Here is a 10,499-nt window from a genome sequence, read left to right on the forward strand (position 1 = left end):
ATATGATATTACACACAAATTAAAATCCTAATATAAGGCCGTTTTAAAATAGGTGTTAAAAACCAAATAGATAACCACATTGGATTTTGATTCAAAACCTTAAATTTACTGAGATATAGCAATTGTGAAAACTTCCCTATGTGACAACTAGCCCCGATCTCCCCTTCATGGACAGTATTGTTTTGGTACATATGTTCATATACTCATTTCACCAGTGTTTCTTCAAGCAAGCTTTAAGTTCAAGAGAGGTAACAGATGACATGGACACATTTAAGTACCTCATGTCTATCAGGCCCTAGTTACCAAGGTACTCAAGCATAGTATGGGAGTGCTTGCCGCTATTTTTAATCTTGGCAACCTTTCAAGGCTCAGCTCCAACCCTACGGTGTGTGTCTAGTCACGTTACATGTGAGTTTTTAGGGGAGCTTGAGTTGTTCTGCCTGACACTATCCATCCAGCATTACCCAGGGATGTCTGCAGAAAAACGTGCACCTTCCGTGGTCTCTTGCAACCTGGAGTCTTCCATCTGCAGAGACTGGGTAAGGCATGGCCAGACATGCGAAGGAAGTTCTACTGATGAATCCGAGGAGTTGGAACCTGAGCCTCCGCCGGCAGCTGTGCGGAGAAAGGTCTCTTTTGCAGATGCTTTCGGCTTGGACCTGGTTTCGGTAAAGGAGTATGATCGACAAGATTCAAAAGGGCAAGTTTTGTTGGGGTCAGTAGGGACAGAGAGCAGACAGGGTGAGGAATATTATATATCCTGCCTTTTCACTGTCCCAGCTTCGGACCAGGAGCTGGAGATGAGACTTCAGCAGCAGAAGCTTGAGTTAGACAGCATTGAGCTGCTCCCTGGATCCACAATCCTCCGAGGCATCATCCGTGTTCTCAACCTTTGCTTTCACAAGGCTGTCTACGTCCGTACAACACTGGATGGTTGGCAGAGCTACTTTGACCTGCAGGCAGAGTACATGCCTGGCTCCAGTGATGGTGAGACTGACCACTTCACCTTTCAGCTCATGTTGATGCCTCCGTTCCAGGCCAAAGGGATGCGGGTGGAGTTTTGTCTGCGGTATGAGAGTGCCGTTGGGACCTTTTGGGCCAACAATGGAAATACAAACTACATTGTTTTCTGCCACCAAAGACGAAGGGGTGATCTGAAAGAAAAAGAGAAAGAGAGAGAAAGAGAGAGAGAAAAGGAGAAGGTTGTAGAGGAGAGTAACTGCAAAGGTATCAGGAGCTGCCTGAAAACAATCAGGTGGGGGAAAATCCATCCATCCATCCTTCCATCTATCTCATCCATCTGCCTGTCTGTCTGTTTGTCTGTCTATCTGTCTGTCTGTCAATCTTTAAGGCAAGCATAACTATTATAATTTATTGCTCATACCTTTTCTAAACCCTTTCATAAAGTAAGTAATTAAACTTTGGCACACAACTCATCCCCCGGCATTTCTGCTATGTACAATAAAAATACCTCAAATTGTGTCTTTCTAAGCAATCAGACTTACGATTTTCACTGGGCGGTTGCTATTACTGATGAAAAAGTGCCAGAGACCTACATTGATGGAAGCTATATATAGGGACCAGAATATCATAGAGACTTTGAGGTGGGCTATTTTTGACATTGGCCAGAAAGTAAACACCTCGCAATGCCCTAGCAACCATCCAGAAAAGCCGGGCAACCATCTGGCAATGCCCTAGCAGTTCGCTGAAAACCACTCAGAACACTACATAGCCATTCCCTGGATTTTGCATTAAATTGCTGATTCTTACTGCATAAAATACTCTCAAATCAGTCTAGTCTGGGTAAGACACAAGCATAACAAACCTTTAAGTTTTAAGGTAAAAAGTAAACTGTCGTGTTCAATAAAACCATACATGCTGCTACTTCTCCAATCAAGCACTCTTTGTTTTGACTGCAGATTATATGTTTGGACATATGGCTTGTGAGTGTGATTGATATTCTGTTGTATATTTACAGTAAAAAGATCTGCACCGAGGCGACGCACGTAGAGGCGAGTGGGCAGATCACAGGTGGGATTCTGCTGTGGAGGTCTGGGAATAGGGTGTTTTCATTCAGAGGAGAGACTGAGTATAAGTTTGTTTTTTTTCCAGAGCAAGTCACACCCAGGGCTGGGTGTAGAAGGGCGAGCACAACAAAGGAAGAGACAGGAATTACTTACCCCAAATCCCTAAAGAATTGCTGCAAAACTCTGGTATGGTCAATGCTCTAAGTCAAGGCTAAATAGAGACACAACTTACATTCTGACACACAACAGACAGACATTTAAAGGAATAGTTCACCCAAAAATGAAACTTCTGTCACCATATTCTCACCCTTATATCGCTCAAAACTATGTTTTTCTATCGTGGAACACAAAAGGAGAAATATGAAGAATGTTCAAGCTGATCTTTTTTTTTATATAATGAAAACATACAGTTACCAGGGGCTTTAAAGCTCCAAAAGTACAAAAAAGTGCCATTATAAAATTGTTCCATATGACCAATATGACCAAGTCTTTTGATGCCAAATTTTGGTCTGTCCCTCACACAAAACTATGTGAGGCTTAGAATATAGTGCACAAGGGCTACTGTTGTTGTACTTCTATAGTATACTACTGTATAATATCAGATATTTGTAACTATTTTGTTATTTTAATATTTGTTTAATGTTTTTTTTTTTTTTTTTTTTTTGCATATTATTTTTGGAGCTTGACAGTAAAAATCACTGTCAAAAGTTTGGCTGTGGTTAATACAGCTGCTAATGTCACAAGCAGTACAATATCTGTCACATGTGATACTATTGACATGGAAGGACTTGCTGGTCAATGAACAGATAGATAGACAGACAGACAGACAGATGGTAACCCTACAAAAAGATTGTAATTGTTTACATTTTTACACTAAAAGTTATATAAAAGCATATGTTAACATTAATGAATGCGTCAGACAGATGGATGGACGGACAGATGGATATATATGTTGCACCTGGTTAGGACACGGTGTAAGATGCCTTTGTCTCTATCTTTAGGACTACTTCTCTCAGAAAGAGATAGAAACCATCTACCAACCATCAACCTTGTCCATCCCAAGACTGAATATACCAAGAGGAAGAGACTTGTCGATACTCCAAACACTACAAGGACACAGTATGGACACACCGCCAATACTAATGTACCACCAGATCCCTTTTCTTTCTCTGAACTGGGGTAGTAACACAACAACACCCGCCGAAGCAAACTCTTCTTATGTTTGCAATGGTACAAGCCCAGAAAATCATCCAGTTGACAATAAGTTAGCCAATTCGGCTTGTGATGCCTGGGAAGCATTTCTCAGTGGCTCTGACACAACACCCAAACACATTGAGGCACAGGACCAACACTGTATTTCTAATGAGTCTGTTTGCTCTCACTTTGGCACATCACAATCAGTCTCAAACATGAATGAAGGGGCTGGGAAATATACATCTCTATCTGTGACCACTAGTAAGCAAGAATCTGTTTACTGGAGAGCAGAGGAAATTCTAGAATCTGTTCCCACTGAGCAATTAAATGACTTGAGCACCGGTCCTTTTAGAGAGCTGGTTCTGGGTTACCAACATGTGGAAGAGCCAAGAGTCCCTCCTGTGACATTTTCTGCTCAGGGATCAGAAACAAAGAGGATGGCGAGAGAGTTAGAGCGGTCTGGTGACCACCAAACCCCACATCACGAGCACACAAGCGGACCTTTGAGCCAAGAACTGAGCCCAGGGGAGGCAGTACCAAGCACATTTGACACCGAGACTTCAAATTCCAAAGCCAGTGATGGAATCTCGCCTGAAGAATTCACTGGCCATTTTGACAACTCAAACACTGAAGAAAAGGTTAAAGAAAACACACATAGAGCCATGAACGATGCCCTGACATTTACTGGGATCATAGATGTTCCGTTTGCAGATAGACACATAGTTGGATCTTCGAAAAAGAAAGAAAGAAATAAAGAGAGAAGGCTAGATATGGTTACTAACAACGTGGGTGAGGAAAAAGACACTAAAGAGCAGGTGGAAACATGGGTGTTTTATACAGAGCTATGTGAAGAGGAAGTGGAAAGCACCAGAAAAGGACAAGATGACAAATCTGTAGATGAGCGCACAGAAATAAAAAGGATTTCATTTTGCAATGAGAACGAATTATGCACGTTGAACAAGAATCATAAAGAAAATTCAGAGCTAAAGAAAGATGACAAGAGGCAATTGGAAGCTGCAAATAAAGGACTTTACCAATTGGAGGAGACAATGAGCGATAAAGAGGACGAAATTTATTCAGAAACCAAACAAAAGCATGTAAAGGAGTCCAAAGTGTTAGGTGAGAATCAAACAGATGGAGAAGGGGGTGATGATGATGATTTCAAGACAAGTCATCAGCCTCATGATACCAAAAACAGGCATAATAAAACACCCAACCAAACAGTTGGCATTGACCAATCTGAGCACCTCAATTGGACCACATCTGTAAAGGAGAAAGAGGCAAGCCCTCTTAAAGATGTATTTGAATTTGGAAGTACTCTCAGAAACAGGGTGGCTCAAGAACCCTTGGACGAAGAAGATGAACCTCTCATTACGTTGCCCAGAGTTCATCTGTCCTGGGTGGGTAGCACAGACAATATGGGAGGCAACAGCAGGCTACTGCCATGGTGGCAAGAGTTCTGCTCTCTTGGTCATGTGACCAGGGCTCTTGTGTACGTCATTCTGTTTGTGATCTTTGTAACTGCTTATCTGTATGGCCTACAAACCTGCTTGGCCCTCTATCTGTTTCCTCTGTGCTGGTGGAGTGGCAAAGGCATTTAACAGCGTCTGGACGGGGCTGTTGGTGTGAAATTAGATTAGACATAAACTTCTCATCAAATTATGTCAAATGAAGTGATTTTTAGGGCCCATCATCAGTTGGAAAAATATAAAATAGGCGTTTTTGTGTTTGTACTTGTCATTTGTGTTCACACTTAAAATAAACTCAAGTTCAGTCAGCGTTAATAAATAGCCCCATGAATGAAGACCCATTTGAAGCAAATCTTTCAAAATTGCTTTTAGATTACTTTCAATTTGACAGACGCTTTCTCCTAAAATCTTTTTAGGAAGACATGCAAAAAAATGCAGCAATGACCAGTTTAATACATGTACAAACAAGCTATATGAAAAGACAACATGTTGTATATGTGCAATTCCCCGCTCTAAAATCCAGCTTAAGCTGGTAGCTGTGTTTTGGAACATGGTAGCTGGTTTCTAGCTGGTCCATACTGGTCATGAGCTGGTCCAAGCTGGTCTTTATCTAGTCGAAGCTGGTCAAAACAAGTCATGAGCTGATCCAAGCTGGTCTTTAGCTGGTCCAAACTGGTTATAAGGTGGTCCAAGCTGGTCCAAACTGGTCATGAGCTGGTTCCAGCTGGTCCAAGCTGGTCCAAGCTGGTCCAAACTGGGAGGCCATCTCAGACTGGCTACCAGCTGGTCATACCAACTTAAGGTGGTCAAGTTGGTTTTTGCAGCATTGTAGCTGGTTGACCAATTAAAGACCAGTTTGGACCAGCTGAAGACTAGCTCATGACCAGCTAGAAACCAGCTACCTTTTTCCAAAACACAGTTACCAGCTTAAATTGGATTTTTCTGCAGAGATTTCAAAATTTTAGCGAACAAAAGTGTAACTATCTCACATCACTAGTAACATGAATATGTCCATAGAGGTCAGTGAACACATGGCCGTAGAGCCCTATTGAAGCCATTTTAATGAGAGTCTATGACAGAAAGCTGTAAAATTAGATTTCAGGGGAGTAATGGTCCATTCAAGTCCTCCTGGGAAGTTCGTAATTACGAGGTCGGATATCGTTAATACGATGTGATCTAGTTCAAGTGTTATGGTTGGAAGGAATCGACCGTTTTGCAGTTTCTTTCTCTCTTTTTTACTTACTAGCGAAGGCAGGAAGCTTTTATAGCACCAGTGCAAAATGAAGAGCAAAGCCACACATTAGGTGTGTAATTAATGCTTTATCTACATATCTATTTTATCATTCTTGTGCGGCCACATACAATGATGGGAAATCTAGTTTTATTGCAAACACTTGTCGCTGCATTAACCAGCTTAAACAAGTCTTATTTTCTGGCAAATTGTATCGTTATTCTTCATTAACAGTACAAAAAATGCATTCAAACTAAACTGCAGACAGTCAAAATCCTAAAGTAAAACTGATTTATCACCAATAACGATTTGCTTCCGCAATGATTCTTAAATTGTCATGCTCACAACTCGTAAAGTCAGGGCTAACTTTCATAATTGGATATTTTGCCTATTTTGTTGGAAAGACAGTTTCAAGCTAAGTCATTTATTTTCTTTAAGAAATGTCATTTTTTGAGCAGTTTGTGAGAGCAACCAAAAAAACCTTAGTATTGTAGATAAACTGAATTCTGATTTTGTCAAAACAAAAATACAAAAAAGAAAACACTCTGGCCTAGGTAGCTACACATAAACAATGTGTTAAATGTACAACAGAAAATGTACGTGGCGTATTTGTGCCAAGGTATGCTGAATGTGCTCACATTGGCAGTGAGGACACGGAGAGAATCATGTGTCTCATTGGGGACGTGTGTGATGGACGTGACATTTCCTGTCAATCCTACTATGTGCATGGCACTGAAGAGAGAGAGAGAGAGAGAGAGAGAGAGAGAGAGAGAGAGAGAGAGATAGACAGAGAGAGAGAGAGAGAGAGAGAGAGAGAGAGATAGAGAGAGAGAGAGAGAGAGAGAGAAAGAGTGGAGATAGGACAGGGCTTCTGTGACCATAATTCATACCTGAAACCTTACACTGATTTACTTAAAAAACAAAACAGAATAGGACACAACATACAGAAATGTGAAATATGGCCATATATGGACTGTATGGATATATATATATATATATATATATATATATATATATATATATATATATATATATATATATATATATATACAGTTGTGCTCAAAAACACATTTCTTTTATTTCTTATTGGATTCATATTCAACTGTGGGTTATAACAGAATGGCACAATCATAAAACAAAACATGGCAACAATGAAAAAAATGAAATGACCCCTGTTCAAAAGTCTGCATACCCTTAGTTCTTAATACTGTGTATTGCCCCCTTTAGCATCAATGACAGCATGCAGTCTTTTGTAATAGTTGTCTATGAGGCCCCAAATTCTTGCAGGTGATATAGCTGCCCATTCATCTTGGCAAAATGCCTCCAGGTCATGCAAAAGTCTTTGGTTTTCTTGTATGAACCGCACATTTGAGATCTCCCCAGAGTGGCTCGATGATATTAAGGTCAGGAGACTGTGATGGCCACTCCAGAACTTTCACCTTTTTCTGCTGTAACCACTGGATGGTCAACTTGGCCTTGTGCTTAGGGTCATTGTCATGCTGGAAAGTCCAAGAGTGTAGCTTTCATGCAGAAGAATGCAAATTGTCTGCCAGTATTTTCTGATAACATGCTGCATTCATCTTGCCATCAATTTTCACAAGATTCCCCGTGCCTTTAGAGCTCACCCCCCCACCAAAACATCAGTGAGCCAGCACCATGCTTCACAGTGGGGATGGTATTCTTTTCACTATAGGCCTTGTTGACCCCTCTCCAAACATAGCGCTTATGGTTGTGACTATAAAGTTCTATTTTGGTCTAGTCACTCCAAATTACAGTGTGCCAGAAGCTGAGAGGTGTGTCAAGGTGTTGTCAGGCATATTGTAACTGGGCTTTTTTGTGGCATTGGCGCAGTAAAGGCTTCTTTCTGGCAGCTCGACCATGCAGCTCATTCTTGTTCAAGTATCGTCATATTGTGTTCCTTGAAACAACCACACCGTCTTTTTCCAGAGCAGCCTGTATTTCTCCTGAGGTTACCTTCTTCTGGCAGTTGTGGCTGAAATCTTTCTTGGTCTACCTGACCTTGGCTTGGTATCAAGAGATCCCCGAATTTTCCACTTTTTAATAAGTGATTGAACAGTACTGACTGGCATTTTCAAGGTTTTGGATATCTTTTTAGATCCTTTTCCATCTTTATAAAGTTCCATTACCTTGTTACACAGGTCTTTTTATCCTTTAATTGCCATTTAAACCTGTGTGTGTCACCTTGTGTGTCTGTAACAAGGCCAAACATTCAGGGGTATGTAAACTTTTGATCATTTTGATCATTATGATTTAAAAAGGAGCCAAACAACTATGTGATGATAAATGGCTTCATATGATCACTATCCTTAAATAAAAGACAGTTTTTGTTTTGCATGATCAGTCATATTTTCAAAATCAGTGCCAAAATTTCACAATTTCTGCCAGGGTATGCAAACTTTTGAGCACAACTATATATATATATATATATATATAGTATATGTAATATATACTATATATATATATATATAGTATACAGTATATGATTATAATATACTCGGGCATATGTATATATTTTATATATAATTATATATGTTTCATATGTATACTATTATTTGGGAAAATATATGTAACATATATGAAAACGGCCATTTTTGTAGTACTTATGTTGCATATAATGTATGTGACCATTTTATATCAGTGAAAACAAACCATACATGAACATACATTTTATATATGTGCTTTACATATATTGCAATATCATATTTCTATATGACCAGAAACAATAGAAATTGTGTACTTGTGTGCATATGTTTTCTTCATGTTTTGTATGCTTCTTTCTTTCTTTTTATTTTGGACAAATACTGTCCAAAATCATCTGATTTTTGTGTGTTTGTTTGTGTGTGTGTAACCTGTGGACAACCTCAGGTGTGTGTTTGTAACTACTTTGGGGGCAAACTTGTAAAAAACAAAAGTCCCTAGAAGTTAACTAATTCTGACAAAACTTCATTTTGGGGAGGTTCTAGGTGCATAAATAAACTAAATAATGTTGTTTTTATTTGAGTGTGTAACTGAGCTGTTCTGTGTGTGTCACTGCAGTCATATGATCCAGTCTGCTTTGCCTCTGACCTTTTCAGTGTATGGCTGCTCACCTCACTTTCAGCTGGAGTCGTTTATCACTCAGAGACTGCACTGACCACTGCAAAACACGTTTATACTTTCATCTTTTCTTAAAATAATTGCAACTTTCTATTCAAGCATTCACAGCAACATTTACTCGACGAAACACTTCTTAAAGTTGTACTCAGTAATTTTTTGAAGTATGTCGAAGTGGTTTACATTGTCATACACTGACACCTAGTGGCCTGGATGAGCCTTACATTTTTCACAAAACTTGTTTGTAGCTGATTATGCACTAAAAGGCTCTTAGAATTAACATTTACATAAATGTATGAAAGTAGCCTGTGTTCAAGGCCGCCAATAAGGGGGGGCAACTGTACTTTTTGTCTCAGGCATGGACTTAAGGGTGGCCCGCACAGAGGGGGGTCCACAGAAAGGCTATTCTATATTGTAGAATGCATCTAAACGTGTTCAGCGGGAGACGAGGATATAAACACGGAAAGAGCAAAAATCCGTCTAGGTAGCTCACGTTCATGGGATAACTGCCCGAACTCCCCGTCCGCCCACTGAAAACATTTTGTACAGGGCCCAAGAAATCCGAACTGCAGCCCTTATAGTCTACTGAAGTTTATGTAGATGATAAATTTTTTTATGGTTTGCAGAGGAAAAACTGAACTGAAAAGTAAAGCAAATTAAAAATGTTGCGGTCTAACATGCAAACAGACAAATAAAAGAATATTGATCACCAAGAGCGGGAAAGAAATTACAGTCATCCAGACCAAATAATCTAAAACCCATACACATATTCATTTTATATTAAAACCAAGAAACATATAGCACAATCAGACATCTGAATAGGTTTTTATATATGATTGTAATGATGCAAAAACATTCAGTGTTAACCAGTGCTTATCCATCTATCCATCCATCTTCTAAATCAGCTTGTCCAGTACAGGGTTGCAGGTAGTGCTGGAGCCTATCCCAGCTGTCTCAGGCCAAAGGCATGTAAAACCCAATGGACAGGTGGCCAGTCCATCACAGAGCAAACACGCACATTCACACTCTCACTTGCGGGCAATTTAACGTTTCCAGTTCACTTAACCTGCATATTCTTTGTCTATGGGGGAAACCGGAGCACCCGGAGGAAACCCACGCAAACACAGGGAGGGCATTCAAACTCCAGACAGAAAGGCCCTGGGTGAGCCGGGACTCAAACCAGGGACCTTCTTGCTGTGAGGCAAAAGTACTACCCACTGAGCCACCATGCAAATGAGCCACCATCCTACCCAACCACTGCTAATGTCTTTGCTTATGTCAATGTTTGCTTTTATGACATTAGAGAAACAAGTTCATTGGGAATACTGCATATGTCTTTCCTGTGTTTCCATTGTACTCAGCATGGTTTGTTATTAAAATGACTCAAGGGAAATATGATCTTCCCAAATCCGCTCATAGATGAAAGACAAATGAGCCTCTAGATAAAATATCACTACCATCATG

General features: G+C 40.0%; 1 protein-coding gene across 1 annotated transcript; it reads left to right on the plus strand.

Annotated features, from left to right (window-relative positions):
* The first annotated feature begins 402 nt into the window (after nt 1-402).
* On the plus strand, nt 403-6,851 carry LOC127435059 (uncharacterized). The gene is made up of 4 exons (XM_051688206.1): nt 403-1,255; nt 1,979-2,031; nt 2,113-2,213; nt 3,029-6,851. The coding sequence occupies exons 1-4, from the start codon at nt 471-473 to the stop codon at nt 4,820-4,822; spliced, it is 2,733 nt and encodes a 910-aa protein (XP_051544166.1). The 5' UTR covers nt 403-470; the 3' UTR covers nt 4,823-6,851.
* The last annotated feature ends 3,648 nt before the right edge of the window (nt 6,852-10,499 follow it).

This window comes from Myxocyprinus asiaticus, chromosome 45 (assembly GCF_019703515.2).
Source record: "Myxocyprinus asiaticus isolate MX2 ecotype Aquarium Trade chromosome 45, UBuf_Myxa_2, whole genome shotgun sequence".
NCBI lineage: Eukaryota > Metazoa > Chordata > Actinopteri > Cypriniformes > Catostomidae > Myxocyprinus > Myxocyprinus asiaticus.